Source organism: Heterocephalus glaber, unplaced genomic scaffold (genome assembly GCF_053883595.1).
Source record: "Heterocephalus glaber isolate CG9 unplaced genomic scaffold, H.glaber_assembly_v1.0 deba00001720, whole genome shotgun sequence".
Classification (NCBI taxonomy): domain Eukaryota; kingdom Metazoa; phylum Chordata; class Mammalia; order Rodentia; family Bathyergidae; genus Heterocephalus; species Heterocephalus glaber.
This window is the reverse complement of record NW_028258433.1, coordinates 8,058,298-8,080,506: the sequence shown is the minus strand read 5'-3', so window position 1 is coordinate 8,080,506 and position 22,209 is coordinate 8,058,298. Positions and strand designations below refer to the sequence as shown.

At 36.4% G+C, this 22,209-nt stretch overlaps 1 protein-coding gene across 8 annotated transcripts in view; it reads right to left on the bottom strand.

The window, feature by feature from the left end:
• Nucleotides 1–22,209, bottom strand: part of Nbea (neurobeachin) — a 702,149-nt gene that overhangs the window by 17,543 nt on the left and 662,397 nt on the right. For 6 of the 8 annotated variants that reach the window (XM_004854743.3, XM_013075842.3, XM_087199597.1 and 3 more), the window contains 5 exons: nucleotides 16,024–16,113; nucleotides 13,362–13,554; nucleotides 11,640–11,711; nucleotides 9,476–9,631; nucleotides 8,314–8,484 (listed from right to left, as the gene is read on the bottom strand). In XM_004854743.3, the coding sequence (XP_004854800.1) occupies nucleotides 8,314–8,484; nucleotides 9,476–9,631; nucleotides 11,640–11,711; nucleotides 13,362–13,554; nucleotides 16,024–16,113 (682 nt within the window). The remainder of the gene's footprint in view (nucleotides 1–8,313; nucleotides 8,485–9,475; nucleotides 9,632–11,639; nucleotides 11,712–13,361; nucleotides 13,555–16,023; nucleotides 16,114–22,209) is intronic. The other 2 variants (XM_087199596.1, XM_087199598.1) reach the window with 1 other exon arrangement.

Here is a 22,209-nt window from a genome sequence, read left to right as displayed (position 1 = left end):
CTTGACATGCCCCTTTCCCAAGGTGCTGCTTGCCAGAACATGAATGCCCAAGGGCTGGCAGACGTGCCAGCTTATGTACCTCTTTGACACTGATGTGACCCTTGTGGCATACTGGCCGGCTGGCCTGGTGTTCTCATCCTTTAACTTACAGGGGCAAGAGGAAAAAATGTATCACCTAGTAGCACCTAACACTTCCCACTCAGGGCCATCATACCCTGTTCCTTAAGAAGCACCTCATGTTCCATCCCCCAGGAATTTCTCAGTTTTCTGTGAGCTTTCTTGGATCCATCAACTTCCATTCTGCTTGTTTGGTTTTTTTGCCTGTCTGTCTGTCTGTCTGTCTGTCTGTCTGTCTGTCTTCCTTCCTTCCTTTCCTTTCTCCATGTCCCCCATCTTTTCCTTCTCCTCCCCCTCCCCCTTCTTCTTTTTGAGATAGGGCTATCTATTTCAGGCTAGCTCATTGTGTACCTCCGGCTGGCCTCAAACTCATAACAATCCTCCTGCTTCAGCCTCCCAAGTGCTAGGACTACAGGTGGGTGCCACCACACCTGGCTCCATTCTGCTTTTGAAGCATCTCTTAGATGGAGTGTGGGAGAAGGGGGCTGGGAGCTCATTCAGTTTGCCATTTTATCTAAATCTACACATACTGTTGTAATGGGTTTTATATATTGGTATTCATTTATATTTTCAATAGTTCTGGATTTGTCTGAAACATATTCACACAATTTATAGAATTATGTTTCTAAGATATTGTGACTTCCCTGATAAAATGAGGATTAAGGATTGGTGGGATTTTACGTGTAACACTATCTTTAATTTTTAAAGTGATTATTTATCTTGGAAAAACACACTAAAAAATCCTGGAATTATATGTTTAATAAAAGTTATATAAAATTTTATAGAGTTTTTGAGACTTTCTCATTATACACTATAGAAAAAATAAAAAGCAATGTAACTCTACGGCAAGGAAATGAGAAGAATGAACAAAAATAATGAAAAAATTTCCTTATGTATATTATATATTTTCTATTAGGAAATATGTTTTTTAAAAGCTTGCATCTTATTTAGAGAGTTGAAAATATTTTTTTCATTATAATTTCCCTAGACGATTTGAATAAATGGCAGAACTTAAATATTAAGGGATATTGTTTAGGGGCCCTGCAAACATTGTTTCCTTTTTATTGAACTCTACCTTAAGCTAGAGAAAAGTACAAATACAATGTTATTCTGGAAATCTGAAGCAGGGAGAGAAAGCATATTTCCTACATTTCATGGCCAGAGACAGATGTCACACAGCCCAACAATCACTCAAAATCTTGGGAATAGTCCGTCTCTGTCACCTCGCAGTTGATGGATGTGGCTCAGGGTTAAGGGGCCTGGTGCAGAGGGAGGTGCAGGTGAGACCTTCCTTCTAAAGACCACAGCGCCCTTACCCTCCTCCCCACTCACTGCCTCTACAGAAAAGCTCCGTCTGTGATGGAATTGAGATGAGAGATAAAGAATAAGAACATCTGCTTTTGAAATTCCTCATAAGGAAGCATTTGCAAATTTCAAACACAAAACCTTAAAAAACTGAGTCCATCTCATTTTTATCAAAAGTTATTTCAATATTCTTGAAATAAATAAGGAAAAATTAGCAAAGGTATTAGATGCTGGTATTCACAAAGAACAAGAAGCAATTTTCAGTGAGATGGCCTATGGCTTTCAGAGAGATGGTCAAAGTAAAGATTACTCATGGTGCTTATTTAAACCTCATTTTCAGGTGGCTACTATGCAGGAAGGAGTGTTAGTTCTTCTGAATCAGACTGAACAGGGCCAGTGGAGTCTAAAGATCTATGTTCCTTAGCATAGTTATGCTGCAGTCACAGAATGAACTTCTTCGTGACATGGGACATCTAGGTTTATTTCTGACTTTTGTGAAGTCATCGCAGAGTCATGGTAGTAGTTATTTTTATTTATGTTTATATGAACACAAAATATCATGGATTTTTTATTTAAAATCCACTTTCACTGCTGCTGTGGTTTGAAGATTTATTTTAAAATATCATGTTAGAAATTTAAAGAACAGTGTCAGTGAAAAGTCCCATATATTAAGATTCTGAGTCTTCAACTACACTTGGGGCTACCACAGAGGTTTGACCCAAATATGCCTGGGCCCACACTTCTCAAAGTTAGAAGGGAACACAAGTGAGAATAGTCCATGAGTTGAAAACATCAATCGGCCCATGATATGGTTTCCTTAGATTATATACTCCTAAAGTATTTGATGAAGAATAGAAGATAGGGTGATGAACCTATTTGTTCTTTCACTCTAAGTTCTTTTTCCTCTCCTAAGTTCTTCTTCCTTTCTAAATTCTTTTTCCTCTCCCAAGATGACAGGGGCTGCATCTTCCTTTGAGCACTGCAGTTGCAGGCAAATCTCTTCCCCGAAGTCCTGAATCTGGGTGCAGGTCAGTGTATTGCTAATCCACAAGAACAATCCATCCACTTTTCCAGGGAAACTTGGCTCTGCATGATACTTGATCACTGCCTGGCCTGTGCACTGAAACTACCTGGTCAGAAAACAATTTAGTCACTCATGTTTTTTATATTGCTTCTGACCCAGGCCAAACACCTTTCTTGAATCCTCAGACTCACAAAGGGAAAGGAAAATCAGAGACTGAATAGAAAAGAGCCTCCTTTCTTATCATGGACCCTAAAATGTCTCCAGATGTCAGTTGCTGAGTGGTCTACTGCATCTCTGGCCTGGGCTCAGATGTTCCACTCCATTCATGACCACATGACTTGGAGAAACTCCTGTGAGGTGAGAATTATAACCCATCTAACTATGCTTCCTCTGATAATAATAAAAGGCAGTTTAACATTTACTAGACCCTTGATAAGCTTTCTTGCTCTGAGAAGTGACACAAACTTATTTAACATATACAGACATAAATATATAATTTTTTTTGTACCAGGGATTAAACGCAGGACCTCATACTTGCAGAGCAGGTGTGGCGCCACTAAGCTAAATTCCTGGCCCTATAATTATTTATATTATATATAATGGATATATATGTAATAGATATAAATATCTAATATATAAATACAGAATTAAGTTCATGAAATGAGGTGCCACTGTATGCTTTAAAAATATTTGTGTTAGTCTTTGCCCATGCTGTCATCTCTTATAATATCAAGGATAGTGGTGGGTGTGGAAATGGGCACAAGAATAGTCTTTAAAGAAGGCTGGATACTAACAAAGAGAGGGATGTGATTTGGCAGCTGTTCTGTGACAGGCTGTGGGTGGCAGGAGGGTGGTTGTGTCCAGAGCTGAGGCCTACACAATGGGAGCCTAGAGAGGTATGTGTGCACAGCTGGACACTGCTTTTCAATTGGCTTCTCCTTTCATGTTCTGCACAATGCTTTGCATGAGGTAAAAGACCTGTGTTTAAAATGTGGATTGGACAGCACCTAACAATGTCTTATACATATTACTCAGGGAATGTGTGTAGATTTGATTTGAAAAGGTGAACCGTCAGTCCCCTTCCAAAGTTTCATATTGCAAGGATTCTAAAAATTTCATTTATATATATCATCAAGTTCTCTACAAAGCACCTTATATCTGATATAAACATTTAAATTACATATTTGAAAAACAGACTGGCGTTAGAGCTGAGGCCCCAATGTATTTTCAGTGTTTACTGAGGAGACAACAATGTTAACTTCCCCTCTTGTGACTATCTTGTTGGAAGCTACAGCGCATAATGAGAAATGTCAAGTCCCAAGATCAATGAAATTTTGAACTCTAGGGATTCAACAGAAATAGCATTGATCCTTTTAAAGAACACCAGTCAGAGATGGGTTGTAATATATTGCAAAGAGGGGCTCTAGAGGATAAGCGGCCAAGTGCAACATACCTACCTGACAAAAATTCAATCAGCTTTTAGCACAAATTGCCTGCTCTGCTCTGCTTTCTTTCATGCAGGAGGTTGCTTCCAATTAAAGTGCGCAAATTAATTTTTATCACTTCCAAATTAGTTTCAGAATTTGTGTAAGTCTGTTTCAGATGAAAGCATCTGTCCCTCACATCTTTGCAATTCTGTTATCTAGTTAGGGACTTATTTAAAACCTCCAAGATAATTTTCTATATTCAAAGTCACAAGTTTGAAAGAACAACACTGAGTATTATTAGTATAAAATACATTAATAAGATAATAATAGTTCAATTGTAACGTATGCTAGGTAGCCTTTACTTTTTGGTGTGAAACTTCAAAATATTCACTTTGTGGAAAACTCATTAAAGTGGTAAAATAATTAGAAACTATCATGAGATGTCTAAATTATTCACAATACATTTGATATGATCAGAACACAGACCCTTTCTATAACTACTGAAAAAAACATACAGATATCATTTACTGTTTCTTTGTGGAATGCTTAGAATTATCCATTTCAATATTATACTGACAATGTCAAAGACAAAATATATTGAAGCCACTTGGATTTATCTTGAGATTTTAGGGATGTGTACATGAAGTTCAATGATAAATCCTATCATTTCATGATGTTGTGATGAACAAGTATGATTTAGTCTCTCTGCCATACAAATCAAGTCAATTTCCTTACAAAAGCAATTCCTGAATTATAACAGCTACTGGGATATTATGTTTCATGCCTTCAAGTCTAGGTTAATTTATACAACCTCTAAAACCTAAGGGCATTGTGTCACACACTTTAATATGAATTTAGACCTAACTAGCTTTTAGTTTTGAGTAGGAATGAATTATGAAGATAGAAAACACATATAGCCTCATTGTCTGACCTGTGAATTAGTAGCTAGATTACTAGGAACAGAAAAAAATTTTTCCTCCATATTACAAGTTTTCTGATGGTAGTGACTACATATGTGTACGTTAAATAACAGCTGAATCACAAATATAATAGTCAATTCAGTGTGTGCTGTGACTGCTTTTTTAAAAAGCTAATTAACCAGTGTATATAGTTGCTCTAGCAGGCATATGGGTATTACTAGGTTGATTACTTTAGACATGGGACTCATAAATCAGTCATTCAATTAAATACTGTCTGACTTATTTATTTTATTTTTTATTATTGTGATTATCCTTAAGGCAAAAGCTGAACTAGTTTTTTATGTAGTCATCAATTTGAACTCAAAATGTAAAGTGAAGCATTTTACTGATATTCAAAGCACTTATGGCACATAATACTATCTGAAACAAGTAATAATCCACACAAAAATTTTTCAATGTACTCAGTACATTTTTTCAGGAAAAGAAGTTTTGTGATCCATGTAGTATAGATTCTTAACAATTTCAGAAGAACAGAGATGTTGATTATTCAGCATTCCTAGCTGCTAAGAATGTATCAGGAACATGGCAGGCATTCAGTACCTTGTTCCTTGACTTATACTGTAGGTGCTCATCTTGTTTATTCTAGAAGAACATTTTTCCCTACACAGTATTGAGGGTAATGGAAGCAGTACTAGATATCTCTACATAGAAGTACTAAAATAAGTACATATAAGTAGTTAAATAAGTACTACATATTTTGTGGAAGTGCTACAAGTTCATAATTATGATGAGAGTTTTTGTGAAAGAGACGAATTCTTATATATGGTGGGAGTACTGAAAAATACATATTGATAGTCATCTGTTACAACTTCTTAAGGATAATTTTGGCTTTAAGGCTTTGATAAAGTAATGCTTTGTAATAAACACAATATTCACAGTTTTGTTCTTAAGGATTAATATAAACATTTTGTATTTCCAGAGTTCCTGCTGTAAGGAGCTTTAAACATTTGGCATTATATTTAACTTTTTCTCCTAACTGATGGATCTCAGTTACAATGGATAGTCAATCATTTTTTTGTTTAAAAAGATCATGAGGACACAGTTAATCTAGATAATTACTATCATTTAACATTTTTCCTTAAAATTCTTTTTTAAAATAAACTTTATTTTATCCCTTCCCCTCCAGCAAAACTCTTTCATTTATAGCAGTATATTATAAAAAATAACTTATCTCTGCTACTCGAAGGCAGCTTTTAAGAAATAAATCCTCTTTTTAGAAAATAATATTTGGTCACTTCTGAGCTTAATTTTGAATTTGGTAACCATTAGATTTAAAGTTCTATTCTGCTTCTTTACATTTTTTTCTACCTAACAACTTTATAATTTTTGTCAATATATATATAAGATATTATACTTACTTGATGCCTAATTAAATATCTTTAAGGACTGCTATATTACTGTGGCAATAAAGAAAAATTGGAAATGCGTGAAAATACTCTAAGATAAAATATATGCGATAATGTATTGTTCTTGAGAATAATAAAGCTACAATTGACCTGGGTGGAAATCAAGCAACACTGAATATTTTCCCTTTAGAACAGAGATGTACATATTTAATATCCTCACTTTCTCTCTATATCAAGAGACATATGTTTCTTTACAATAAACATAGTTTTTTGGGTTTTTTTTGGTACTGGGGATTGAACACTGGTCCTTGTGCCTGCATAGCAGGTGGTGAAACCACTGAGCCAAATCCCCAGCCCACTTATAGTTTCTTAATCCTGTTTTTCAACTCTAGTTATGGGCAACAAAAATTAAAATTTCACACGTCATTTGGTCAGTCTAGTTCAACATCCCAGCAGCTTCTTCAATGCATCTATTTATGTGTTTGCTCCTGTACTATGATGGAGCCTTGGTCCTGTTCATCAAAAGCCAGCTCTCATTTTTTTTTTTTTTTCTGGTACCAGGGATTGAACTTGGGACCTTGCGCTTGCAAGGGAGGCGCTGGAACCACTGAGCTAAATCCCTGGCCCCTATAAGGATTACATGAAATAATGAATTAATGAGCATTTAATGAAATGAGTCCTATTATTATTTTTTTGGGGGGAGGGTATTGGGGATTGAACTCAGGACCTTGTGCTGTGAGGCCAGGTGTCAGCACCACTGAGCTAAATCCCCAGCACCAGCTCCCATTTTTGCAGAATGTATTATGAGTTGGGGGCGGCCCTGTGCCTTGAAGGGCAGGTGTGCAGTTCATCTCCATCCTCAGCTATCTCACAGCTAGCACTAGAAAGAAGCAGCCTCTAGCCACACAGCTGGAACATGGTATCTTGTAGATTTCTTATCTATTCTCATAGTAGATCAGTTTCAATACACAGGGTTCCTGGGGGAGTCTAACTATATCTCTGCTGTCATAGATATTCTAAACTCACATTTTGAAGATGTGATTGATGTATGAATTACAATTTGAATAATCTTTCTTACATGCTTGCCATTTTTTTTTTTTTTGGTACTGGGGATCGAACTCAGGACTTTGCGTTTTCGAGGCAGGTGGCGGCACTACTGACCTAAATCCCCAGCCCATGCTTGCCATTTTTAACACTTCACAAAAGCCATTTTATATTTTATAGGAAATACATACATCTGAACTATTGAAAGCTTAGTAATTAAAATTAATAATTATTTCTAGGCAATCTCTTATCACATTTATTACTTGATATTTACCCCTATGTGTGTCATTATGTCAGGACTCAAGAGACGTTCATGATTTAATTCAGTGTTTCCTCAGGAAAACAGTTCAAGAACTAATACTACTCATATATGAACACAAAGTTCAATGGAAAAATATGTTTGAAAGACAGTTGAACAAATATCAGCAAGTTTATTTTGTAGGACTTTCAGAGCTCACAAAGAAAGTTAATAGTATATGCAATGTCTCTCCAAATTATTTTACTAGAGAGCCTCTCTTCTTTTCCAAAAGACATCTTAGGGAATACTGCTGAATAAAAATTGAAGTTGAAGAACCATTCCAAGCAAGAAAACTTATCTTATTCAGTGTTTGCATCCTCAATGCCTAATCTGAAGATGTTCAACCACTATGCAGTATATGAATAAATGGAGATATTCACTATACTATATGGTAGAAAGAAGTAAAAGCTTTGACCAAGACAGAAATAAAATCTTATGGAAATTCAGAGAAATACTGAGATTATACTCAGCTCAGAGAAAGCGCAAGGCTTAAATGGACCAGGTGAAGTATGGGCAGTCTGGGTAGTGGGAAGGCAGCTGATCAGCTCAGTTTGTGGGGATCTGGGTGACTCTCTAGGATGAAGGTGATAGTAGTTACTTATTTTACGCTTGGAACACTGTTCAAATTCCAGTATGATATTATTTTTTTGCTACTTCACCTTTTATATTTTAAAATCCTCACAGTCTCAAGAAAATGATTCAGGAAATCAAAAACCAAAGTCTCTTTAAGTGGATTTATAGTTTGACAGGTCAATTGTAGACAGACACTCACTGCTGTTGGGGTTGTCTCCTATGATATGGTGCCGCCCACTCCAGTACCAGAGAAGCAAGGTGGCATCCCGAGACCCAGACACGATATAGCAGTCCCCACCGATGTACGACTCAGACCTGGCCAAGCATGTCACCACATCCCAGTGGCCAAATACAATCTGAGTCAATTTTCCTGCACAGAAAGAACAGGTTCATTTAATTTACTCTCTTTCTTCAGATGGTAACAAGCTTGACTTTATTTTACTACTTTGTAAAAAGTGAATCTCTATAGCATTAACTTTACAAGGTAATTATTATCTAAATTCAGGTGCTTTTTTTTTTTTTGGTACCGGGGGTTGAACTCAGGACCTTGTGCTTGCAAGGTAGGTGGCAGAACCACTGAGCTAAATCCCCGGCCCTACAAGTGCTTTTTTGCTTCTAAAAATTTATACAAGAATGTTACTTGAAATTTTTAAGAAAAAAATCTTTTAAAATAACACAATCATGATTATTAATAGGAGTTTTGCCAGAGTAAGAACTTTAAGGGTTTTTGTTTCTTTATTTTTTTATTCATTAAGTTTATTGCTATATTTTAGGTATACAATATGATGACATTCATCATTGGGAATTTTTACCTTTACATGATATATTATGTTTTGGGTTTTTTTTTTTTTTTTATGGTACTGAGGATTGAACCCGGGGCCTTTACACTGAGCTACATCCCTAGTACCTTTCCCCTTGACCCTTTTAGAATTTTGTATTTTGGGACAGGGTCTCATTAAGTCATTAAATTGCCCAGTCTGGGCTCTAACTTGCAATTCTCCTGCCTCAGCCTGCTGGAGTGCAGGGATTATAGGCATGTACCATTATGCCCCGCTAAGGTCTTTTACTGGACATGAATGTAGGGAAGGGGACAACAGCCCCATTTCTCCTATGAACTCAGGAATGATGGTAAAATTCAGAATGGATAGAATTAAAATTATTTAGCCTACAATATGAACGTTAAATTCAAATTATAACCATTAATCAAAGTTTGCAAATGATGGAAATGCCTATACCATTAACTATGGTCTCGTATTAAGCCTGGTTTTATCACTTCACGGCCTTTTGGCTAAGATCAAGTGAAGCCTGGTTTTAACATCACACACTTAGAAGAGAAAAAGGTGTTTTATAGTTAAGATTACCTGTTTCCGTAGAATAAACTCTGAAGCTCTTATCCCAGAATCCACAGATAAGAATATAGCGATTATCTGCTGTGACCACAAAACAATGTGCATTGATTTGTATACTCTGGTCCACAAGGTCTGTGATCTGCCGCTTGTTCACACCGGAGTTATTGGCTAAAAATAAATAGAAAGAGATTTTTTAAAGTTCCCAAAGAGTTTCACCAAGCACTCATAAAAAGAAAAAAAAGAACTTTCATATTTTATCTCTCTAGCTATATGTACTTAAAGCCTACAAATTTTTAAGATTTTGACATTTTCCCTTGAGGAATATAAATTTACTTTGTAGCAGTGATTATTTATGAACCATATTATAATATATATATATATATATATATATATATATATTTTGTACTGGGGATCGAACTCAGGACCTTGTGCTTCCGAGGCAGGCAGTGGCACCACTGAGCTAAATTCCCGGCTCTACATTATATATTTTAAAACTATGCCAGACATTTACGTTCTTCCACCAATAGATACAAACAGTATGAAGAATTCAAGACAATGAATTAAAGATATAATAAAAAATACTTAAATGAATTTAATTCTGCAAGTGACTGCTATGCACAAGCTTATTAGTATTCAATAAGAACCAAATAAAGGATATAATGTGAAGTATATTACATAAGAAAAAGACATATTAATATTTGCCCCAATCTGTCATTTTCCAGTGGCATTTACAATTTGTGTGAAAAAAAGAGGGTAGAGATTGAGCAAGGGATGTTATTAGGTGGGAAGTCCCACAGGGAGCTTTAGGTCAGCAGCTCTAAGGACCTGGATTGTCAACAAATAGAAGGCTTTACAGAACGGGCTGCCAGGGAAAGAGAAGAATAAAAACGGTGGGAGAGAAACCAAGGAGGAGAGAGACAGGCAGAGAATCAGTGTGTAGCCCTGGGATTGCATCTGAATAAAGTCAGGAACTCAGAGACACAGCTGATTTCCCCAGTGCCTGTCTGGATGCCAGCCTGTCCCTTAAGCTACACCATCCTTTCAGGAGAAATCCCTGGTCGGAATTCTTAAACAGAAAATGCAGATGTAGAAGGTCACCACAACCACTCTAACACTGATTAAATCTAAGTGCTACTACAATATTTGAAGGTATTCACCATCATTATAAAAATAATTGCTGGGAAGGTAAACAATAAAGGAAAAATTATACTTAAAAAACTGTAAAGGAATGGCAACCAAAGGTCCTGGAAAACTATGTAATTTGTCCTTAACTAATCAGAATAGACCTATTAATTTTTCCATAGTTACTCACTACCTGTGCATTTCACTGTCAGTGTCTGTTGGACAGAAGATAGCTAGGCTAGACTCTAAAAATATTCCCACTCCTGAGCCTCTTCGCTTCTCAAGACATGTAAATATTTTGCATATGGGATAAGTAACTAACAGAAATGGCTATATCTTATCTCTGTTAATTCAAAGATGAAAATTGAATTAATCTAACAATAAAACACCATAACTTGTACATAGTTTAATAATTTTCAAAGCAGTTTCAGGTTTTTAAAAATTTAATTTTCTAAATGATTCTAAAAATGTATAGAATACACATTATTATAAACCATCTCACATATATGACACTGAGAGGTCTAGAAAGATTAAAGGGGCTTGCTCTGGATCATATGACTACTAAGGATATGTGATTATTTAAAATATTTTAAATATCTGTCACAAACAATTATAGCTCATGAGTTTAAAATTAATGCTAATTTTTTTAAGTTCTGTCAAACAGACATGTCTAGAAAAGATTTTTTTCAGTATTAATTTCCTTTAGTGTACTGTATTTTAAATACTATTGAGTTCAGAATATCTTAGGCTGAAACATAGAGCAGTTTATAATTTTTGCTTTGTTTATAATAAATTTAAATCACCTCCTAAAATAATAAGAGAATGGCACAAATAATTGCTTTAACAGCAAAAAGTTCTCAGATGGCATATTATGATTTGCACAGTTCCTTGATAAATCAGTGTTTTTTGCACAACTCTTAGATAATTCAGTGTTATTTGCACATTGTTTTGTAGCAGAAAAAATATTATTCAACTATCTTTTATGAAAAGCAACCACATAAGAATATGTGAACACTCAGTGCCCATGAAATTTAAATTTTGTTTGTAAATATACCAATTAATGGGTCCATTTCAATGGGAAGATGATGGGCTTGATCCAAGGAGTATCCTGGAGCTCCTCTGAGACCTAAAGATTTAAGGAGAGAGACAGAAAAATTACCATAAAATTAACAGAAAAGAATTTTTTAACAAACACTGTTTCATGATGATTGCACAAAATATATATTTGATTAAAAATTTTGGCAGATTATTTTAAGAATGGTTCAGTCATATGTTGTGACTTTGTATATAGTCTTAAAAAAATCATCACAAGAGAGATTTCAAGTTTGTAATTAAGACGTAGAAAGCTGGAAAAAGTGATAAAAACCTGGATAAAACCAAGGATCTTAACATTTCTTGAACTCAGAAAGCTAAGGTCACCAGGCAAACAATAAACCTGAAATCTAACAAAAGGCCACAGTTCCAGGCAGAGATGGTGATGGTAGGAACTAGGCTTCTGTAGGGCAGGACAGTGCAGAAGCTGGGCTTCCCACCCAAGGTGCCCTATTTTGTTCTATCACCTGATAATTGACGGTATAAACATGGGTCATACCTAAAAATCTTAATTTCACTAAAAGCTACTTTCAGGGGATTAACCTTTAGACCTTAATTAATTGGTCCTAATTTTTCACCTGTGATTATAAAGTAATACTTTTGATCAATTTTAAAGAAAAATTTAGCCTTTTATAGTTTTCGCTCAGTGCAAAACATTTTTGGAGGTTAAAACTCCTGTGAATAATGAAGTTAATATATTTTTCCTTAAATGTTTGCTGCATACTTCTGACTGAATGGAAGTAGTGCTACCCCATGTTGATAACATCACCAGTAACCATAAAATAAGTGCATTGAGAAACTCTTGGGAGATAAAACTAAGGTATAAATCATTGTTCTTTCAGAGTAAGGTAGAAGTCAATAGAAAAGCAAGATCTAGGTTAATTCAGCATGGCTCATCTGTTCAGTCCTGGAGACAGTGGGAGTCCTGGGGCTTCCAGTGAGATCTGGACCAACTAAATCATTTGGTCACATCCACTTCTGCTTTGGTTAAAGAAGTATCAATATGTCTAAATTTCTGTGACAGCTCTATATCACTTCAAGATGTACTAGCTAGAATTTTCAGAAAAGTTTGGAGAAAACACATGTGAAATCACTCAACAGACTACACCCCGAAACGGTGTTTATCTTGTTCATTGCTGTGGGATTCCAAGTGCTTAGGTCTACTTGATGCATAATGGTCTCACATAACTTGGTAAAGAAAAAAATGATGCAAAGAAAGACAGAGGATTCCAAGATACTACCTGAAAAATCCAAATTCAAATTCACTTTTGTTTAATATGGGATAAAGTGAAGGTGGAGGGGATGCAGTGAATAGAGTAAGAGTGGGAGGATCTGAAGTATTTGCAAAACTGCTTCCATTAACCAAGTAGGTACAGTAAGTCCTCCACTTACAAACGAGTTCCGGGAAAATTGTTGCTAAGTTGGAGTCATTTGTAAGCCAACAGAGTCTGACACAGTAGACCTGTGAAAGTTTGCAAGGCAAACACTCATATGTCTGGGACTTACTGTACTATTAACCATGAACCGAGCCTGCTGTGAGCCACCGACCAAGCTGCAGTGAGTGAGACAGATCAGATCAATGATCTACTCTGCTGGTATCCTGTGAATAATCTGGCATGTGAGCTACCCCAGGACACCTCCTTACCTTAACTCTTTAGCAAGTGCCTTGTTTAGGGCCACGTACCTACTGTATTGTGCCACCTGTTCACTGCAAAGAGTCTGCTGCAGGTCACTGTCACCACTGCGGGGATGGTCAGGTGGGGGAGGGTGTTGGCAGCCACATGGGTTACTGGAGAATTGGATGGAAACTTCAGCACCATTATTACATCCTGTTGCATCTGATCTTTAAACATGAGTGGGCTCTGTGGAAGGAAACACTGTTGAGTAGAAAGGGAAGGGAACAGAGGGAAACAAAAGGGATAACACAGTTAGTGGAAGGTCTGGGGAGAAGGAGGTTAAAACAGATGAATGAGGCCGGCATGACACATGCAGGGAAAGCTGAGCAATGTGAACTGTCGTCCTGGCCCTTGCCTACCCCAAATAGACCAGCTTTCACTCCACGATGGCACAGAGAGAAGAGGGCAGGGACTCTGTGAAGTCACTGACACAGGACATTGGATTATTAACATTTAGCCTAGATTTGAATATGGCTAGATGGCCATTCAGAAAGTCAGCTCATAGATATGGTCCTAAGATACAACATAATTGTTCAGTGCAGTTAAAAAATATCAGTTTTCCAGAAAAATTAGTAAATCAGTGATTGATATTGTTTACATGTAATACAAAGTGAACTAACTGATACCTTCATTTCTATCTGGCTGATCTGGGGTCCTGGCTACAGTCTAAATAATTAAAATATAAGAGCCTCCATAAAGCAGCCTGAGTGCTCTCCTGTCAGGTTTCTGCACACATTTCTGCTCCAGTCCTGACTGACTGTTTATGATTTATGCCTCCTTGCCCCTTCTAGACTGCAAATTTACAGAGGCCCAACACTTTTCCTTCCTTTTTTAAACTTTGCCTTTCAAACAGTTAGTATATGACTTGATAGGCAGTAGACACTATCAGTACTTCAAAGCACTGTCAGTGCTATATAAAAAACAAAATAAGGATATTGAAAATAATCATTATTTAGCTTTCACAAACATTTTGTAATTGTTTCCTGTATATATGAATTCTTTACAACATGACTTAGAGAGCTTATATTCTCCTTTTAAACAGCTCCATACCATTTATGCCTCTAGCAATTTCCCTGAGGAAAGTAATGAATTCTGACTGGGCATTCCTCCAGGATAACCATTTTTATTATTATTAACTAGAGAAAACAAAGGCAGAATTAAAATTCTTCCACCAAAAATAAAATATCATAAAGTTCATAAAATAAAGTGTTAGAGATATTCTCTTGGACAGTTTATTGAAAAGACTTCATCTTGAAGGCTGAGGCCACATCGTCAGGCCTGCGCTGTGGCTGAGGGCTTCTCTGGGAGGAGCCTGCGCTTGGTGCAAACCTTCCTGTTTTATACACAGAAGAACCAACTGCAGGCACAACATCCATTAGTGACTGACCAAGGGGGCTGCAGCTGTTTGACTGAGCTATTATAGAGAGGAAAAAAGATGTTTTAGAACAAGCACGTGTATTGGTGCATTTCTCTGGGAGTCTGACTATGGTGGTATAGGGGATGTGTCTCTCTTCTGCACCTCCAATGTGTTAGCACCACATCTGACACACAGAAGGGGCTCAATAAAAATTCATTAAATAATTGAATAATTTGGTAAATAAATAAAAAGCATGAACAATCCTTTCATCACAAAAATAACAAGTTACAAATTTACTTATACATATATTAGGGACAATATTCCAGAGCTCTTTATTCCAAAACCTTTTGACTTGATGATGGTATAGAGAAATTGATGAACTGTGGTTTGTTTTGGAAATGTTTTAATTTACAGGCATTTTTTACCTGAAAAATTTGTGAAAAAAGAGGTTAAAAAAATACATTCTAAGGAAGTTTCTCAGAAAATGTTTTACCACAAGTTAAAGAGGGAAATGTACATTGAAATATGTACTGATAAACTGAAAAGGGACTATTTTGTCATGAAAATGGACTTTTAAATTTAGATTAAAATGAAAAAACATGAATTTTTCCTTTGCAAAATAAGAACAAAGGTTTAACAGGAGTACTAAGGATGAGGATGGCAGCTAACATTTATTGAGACTTTGTATTGCAAGGGCTAGTCTAAGTGCTACTGAGGAGTGGTTGTTACACTCTTAATGACTGATTTTTACCTCTATGTTACAAATGCTGAAATGTGAACACAAAGGGGTTAAATATCTTGCCAAGTCATTTAACAGTTACTGGTAGGGATGCTGTTTGGTCTATATCTGGCTCCCAGCCCTTACTCTTAACCACTTTGTTTGACAGCCTCTCTGCAGGGGTTGTAAGTTACCTCTGTATTTCTTTCCCTTTCTTATAATCAACTATTTTCCTTACCTCATCCTGTCCCCTGAAATTAAATTTGATGCTATCATATTGTTTATATTTTCACTGTAATTTACAAATCTGATTTAAGTTGGTGCCAGCATGTGTCTGAAAGCCTGTATGTGCATGAATGAGTTAAGGCATACATAAAAAAGATGGCTGTTTTTGTAAATCCAAATGTGGGCTAGTTTAATATGCAGGACTAAAACGTGAGAGTTATACTCCTTTCTGCCTTTCTCCCTGGGGTATCAGTATGTTCTTTGGGTGAAGAGGTAACCAAAAAATGTAGAATCCTTTAAAAATGCTGCTAAAATCACTATTTGTTGTATTCCCAGGTACAAAGGAAAGAAAAACACACTGATGTCTTACCAGATGCATGGCAGAGCTCCGAGGCGGATGTGGCTCAATAAGCAACTGAGATGGCGTCTGTCCAAAGTTCTGTATCTGTGCCTCCATGGCCTGCGGGGCAAGGAGGGTGACTGTCATAATCAATATGCATCAAAGACAGAGGTCAACACGTTCTTTGACAATGCAAGTGTATCCCAAGTCAGCCATGAAAAAAGTCCAGAAAATTCGCCAGGTGCTCTTTTCTCAGGGTGCAGAATCATCCAAGTGTTAGTATTTTGTAGACAAGCTTTGGTTCTTCTTCCAAACATGCTTCAGTTAACCATGTCTGTATTCTTATTACCAGAAGCTAGGGTTAAATGTGAAAATGCTAACCTGTGAGTTCATGCAGGCAGCTAAAGAATAATGAATATTTTTAACACTAAATACAACAAATATACCTAAATAAAGTCCATTGTAAGGAGGAAAGTATGGGGATCGCTAATTATTTCATGACTCTTAATAGGATGAGAAAATGAGACATAAAGTCCACCTTTGTTACAAAATAAAATTAAGAAAGTCATACACTCCAATCATTTCAGAAGGCAACCAGTAGACAGAGCATTAAGACATTTATAAAATAAGTATGGAAAATTTCCATTATAAAAATATATTTTACCAAGCTGTTTTAAGATTAATTCTGGAATGTTATTTATAAGGTACATATTCATTTCTCTCAAATATTTTTTCCTGAAAGTTTAGAGAAAACTCACTCAAAAAGGAAAGAATTCTTTGGGTATTCTGAGTTTTATGCTATCACATTAAAGCCTATCAGATGGACATTTTTTTTTTTTTTTTTTTTTTTGGTACCAGGGATCGAACTTGGGACCTTGTGCTTCCGAGGCAGGCAGCGGAACCACTGAGCTAAATCCCTGGCCCCTAGATGGAAATATTAATGAGATTTTTATAGCTTCCAAGGAATAAAAATAATTCAGACTTCAAACCGTCTGGACCTTACAATATACCTTTTGTATGTGTGTCAGAGATAATCTTACTAGTGTCTCAATTATTTCTTCTGTACATAACTTCTATAGACAAAGAATTTCAACATATTAAGCTAGACTAAGAAATATTTTTTCTAAAGTACTGCACTGTATGTAATTTAAGTCAACAAGGAGAAGCACAATATTTACTATGATCATTACTCTGTTACCATGCTAAATTTTATCCCTAAAATTGTGTGCAATTTGGTTGCACATAAAAGTGAAATACGAAAACCACTGCTGAGTGCTCAAAGGAGCGCAGGTAAGTTGGTAGACAGTTCTTGATACAGCACCACCACTCGCATGGCTATCTACAATTCTCATTTATAAAGTACTTAAATTTAACAATCCATCCTCTTAGACTGCATTTCAAGAAAATGTTTATCAATAAAAATGTGGATTTTCAAATTTATTAGCAATATTAAACATGAATGCATCATTATCTAACATATTTTAGCAATGGCATAAATGTGCAGAGGCAATGGGATGAATTATTAAATCTCTTTAAGTGCTGTCCAACTTTAATGTATACATTTATTTGCGTGATGTCCACTCATATGCAAAGTGTGACTGTTTAACTAAATTGTATTTACATAAATATCATCATGCTTTGTTTCCCCAATGCAAGATTTATGATTATAAAAGGGGGAAGAGACTATTTCTGGTTAGGTTCACATTATTAACAATAAACTCTTGAGAATTTTGGGGAGGAAAAAGCAGTAACTTTATTGTTAAAGCTCCCCTGGCTAGCAAATGTCCAACAGCTAGCTTCATTATCATGAAGAGCTAAAGCCTCTCCAGTAATAGATACTTTCGCCTGTGGTTTTACATCTCAAGAAGAAAGGACCCCATGGTGATGGGGAGCTGGGAGTAAAATTAAACACATCTAATGTGTAGATCAGTGTCTTGTAGTTAAGTAGCCTTTAAATGCTGAAGGGATGAATCAGCAAACATGCTTTGTTTGACTTTCATTTTGTTCTTAAAAGAGACAAGTATTAAGGTTATGTTAGAAAATGTTATAAAGCTGACATAATTTCCAGAAATCTTTATAGATCTCTTCAGTAGGTCTCATCTCTGATCCTTTTTGGATAGAAGCACAACACACAGGCACATGTACTTAAATGGCTCCCAAATGGCATCAGGAGTTGTGATCAATCTCACCCTTTCATTAAGACAATCTATTACCTCAACAGAACATTTATTTCTGTTGGGACTAAACTGAATCCCTCTTCCTTATGATTTCCATCACATACCTTTATGACTCAAAGCATTTTATTCCAATATTTATTTTTCAGCTGTTCTGCAATCCTGCCTTTCAGTAATTTCTTGCCTTCTGACTTGAAAATATTTCAGATGTTGAAAAAGTGCACTGTCTCCTCTGAGTTTTACTTCTTGTCATTATCAGATGTTTGGCTGGGAAATCAAAATGTACTAACTTGCCTTCACTTGCTCCTGCACCTTTTTTTCTGTTGCCCCTTTTAAGGGAGCCACTGTTGGGAGCCATTCTACATAATTTTGGGGGAAAAAATCATTTCACAGTTAAATTATGATTAGGGCTGCATAAGGCTTAGTCTTCTTGTGGGCTAGCTGGCTATGGCATGCCAGAAACATAACTCCATTTTGCCTCCAATCACAGCTGAGACCTCAATGGTTCCATGATGCTGTGATGCTCAAGGGAAAGATTACATTAGTTGAAGACATCTTGAGTATTTGAGAACCCAGTAGAAAGGTTTCACCTGGGGAGGGACAAATTCCTTATCAGTTTAACTCATCCCACCTACTGTTGTAAGAATCTCTTTTGCTCATCTTACTGTCCTAATCAACATAAGATCCTCATCAACATAATACCCTCACGGTCCTAGGATTACTGCCACACTCTGAGACATCTGATACTTCCTCTGATTGTAAGAACCTTATCAATTTAGGATAATTGCCTCCCTCTGAGTCATCTGTTACTCCCTATGAATCCAATAAATAGTGGCAAGCTCAGGGTCCCTTGTCTTTGATACCCAGAGTAGCACTGATCAGGCCAGAACCCAGCATCTTTCCCAAGTCTCATTTCCTGTCTTAATTCTTTAATTTGCCTTGTGGTGTTATTGCTCACAGGATACCAGGACCCACTGCAGGGATTCTGGTAACATCTCCTTTCCCTGTTCCCTACAAGCCACTGATGTCTTGTCAAGAAGGTAAGTACTATGCCCGGGAGAGCTGAGATGTAGGACCAAATCTGCAATCCATGAATCTTAACAATTAAGTTGTTCTGAGAGCTATGCCCAAGGTAGGAGAAAATCCTCCCCTGATGATAACTTTGGACAGGGATCTCAACCCTTTGGTTTCCAGACTCCATACATTATAATGAATGTCCTCCATATTCTCACAGCACATTTCCCCACACACAAAATTACGTGTGCATGTCTGCTTGGTCACACAGTGAATCTCTGCAGGTCAGGGCTTCAGTTTAGTTACAGCAGGATTTGAAAATATTTGCTGAATACAGAAGTGGGGCTATAATGAGGTATTTGTGCCAAACAAAAAGCTATCTAGAAAAAGGAAAGCAAAGAGAGACCACAGAAGATGAAGAGTCCTTTATTTACCCAGCCCAATACCTCAGAAACAATTAAGTGTCTGGCAAACCTTTGTTGAAAGCTTATTCTATGCCAAGGGAAACAAAATCAGACAGCATACTGCCTTAGGAAGTTTATAACAAAGGAAAAAAGATGTGTTCATTGGCACCCAGAGCAGGAGGAAGAACTGCTGTGGACATAGCTCAGACTGCTCTGGGAGTCCAACAGATGACAGCTGAAGGGGGCGCACAGGTCTTAGAAACAGGACTTCCAAAAAAGAATGAAATTTGAAGATTTAGTAGGAATTAGATAGTAGCATGAAACAATGTTATTCTCTATAGAATTTTCTCCTTAATAATTTCCAAATATATAAAAAAATTAAAAGGCTACTTAGAACTAATTGTAAGGTGGACTCTTCCTGTATTATCAGAAGTAGCATTTAAAAATTATACAAACTTCTATTTCTCTCTTATTGTTCTACATGGGTCATAGAGATCAATGCCAACTTTACTCATTCATAAAACACGCATTTATTCAGCACTTATTATATACCAGGTACCATTCTAGATATTTGTGATGCTTATCAAACAAAACAGATAATTTCTGAGCTGGATGTGGTAGCACATGCCTGTAATCCTAGCACTCTGGAGGCTAAGGTAGGAGGATCGCTGAGTTGGAGGCCAACCTAGGTTTTATAGTGAGTTCAGAGCCAGCCTGAACTACAAAGGGAGACCCTGCCTCAAAAACAAAACAAAACCCCCAAAATAAAAAAGACAATTCCTGACCTCACAGAAGCTTACATTCAGTGTGAGGTCACACATTGGCATCCCATGGGGCACGTACATGATTTCTCTCAGACCCAACATTTTCAATTCAAGAAATTTCATATAATAAATTAGATTTTTTTTTACTTCTCTCTAAAAATTAAAAGACGTGGCAATCACACATCAGCATTTCTTCACAGCAACACTACTTGGGGCTGTGGAATAGCTGTCCTTTTGTAAAGCTCACAATTCACAGGACCCATGCAGGTACTGCCAGCTGACCTGTTTATTCCCTGTCTGCTCCATGGAGACTTTGAAGTTTGTGAATTCTTTCAAAACCTATTAACTATGCATGATCATGAGTATCTGTAGAGGTGTATGGCAAAAGACTAAACATTGGAAATAAGTCTGTCAATCTAACTTAACTTCATTGAACCTAAAATGCTATCTAGGGCCGGGGATTTAGCTCAGTGGTTCTGGCGCCTGCCTTGCAAGCGCAAGGTCCCAAGTTCAATCCCCGGTACCAAAAAAAAAGAAAAAAAAGAAAAAAAAAGCTATCCAATATTAGAAGAATCATTGTACTTACTGTTAAGAAGAAAGGCTTCAATTAAACTCTGATACATCACTGACTAACTATAAGACACACTGTATTTGGAGCATTGAGGTATGAAAATGATGTGCATCTTAGAATCAAGGAACTATAGCAACTTTTTTCACATAATGAGCAGTAATGTGTGTATCTATCTCACACAAACCTACCATGGGTAATAGGCTGAAATTAGATTTTTCAAAATAAATGAACTGCCAACAGTTTTGTGTTTTACAAATACGAATGATCCTTTGGTGTCTTATAAATGTGATATCCAGTGGTGGACAACCCTTTAGTAGGATAACGTGAAAATATTGGATTGTCTTAAATAAAAAAATTCTTTCTTAGGTGTTTTTAATAACTCAATTTGGGTTCTTGGATCTAAGTTTCTATGTGTACCCTTTATTCATTTCTGTAATTTTTTATTTACTTTTAGGAAAGATAATGTACATAACATATATTAATCTTAAGCATATTGCTGGATAAATGTGTGTGTGCTTACAGTGTACACATTTTTCTCCCCTTATCAAGACAGAGGTCTTTGAATGAGTTGGAAGGCTCTTGACGTAGGTGGTGATGACATGAGAGTATGCACTGTGTATATAGTCTTGTGCCTCTCTCCGCAGCCAATTTTTTTGACTCCACAACCTGTGTGAAGCTAAATACTATTTTGATGTTTATAACTATTGATGTTTTCTTTTCTTGAATTTCTGATAAATAGAACCACATAGCACATTTCTTCTTTGACGTTTTTGATTAACATATCTGATTCATTCTTGTATGTATCAGTAGTTTATTCTTTTTTTTCACTTTGTGTAGTATTATATTAATCGACCACAAGTTATAAATTCTCCTGTAATAGATATTTGGGTTGTTAGTGGCTTCTGGTTATTATGAATACAGCTGTTTAGGAAATTCTGGTACCTGTCCCTCGATGGAGGTAAACACCCATTTCTTTTTGATGTGTTCCTAGATATGGGGCTGCTGAGTCAGCAGTGGTACTGCTGTGGGATAGGTATGTGTTTAGTTTGACTGCCTCCAACTGTTCTCCAAAATGCTTGCCTTGGTTTATGGATTCATTTTCGGAAGTGTTTGTGAACCTAGAATGTAATGGTTAAAGATATAAATAAAGCAATTATTTGGATTGTGTGGTTTTTTAGGGTAATGATGTGCTAAAACTACTACATATCCAAACGCAACTACATTTCATGAATTAATTATGTAGGGAATACCACTTCAGTTCTTCACCAGAAATTATCCAAATAGGAAAA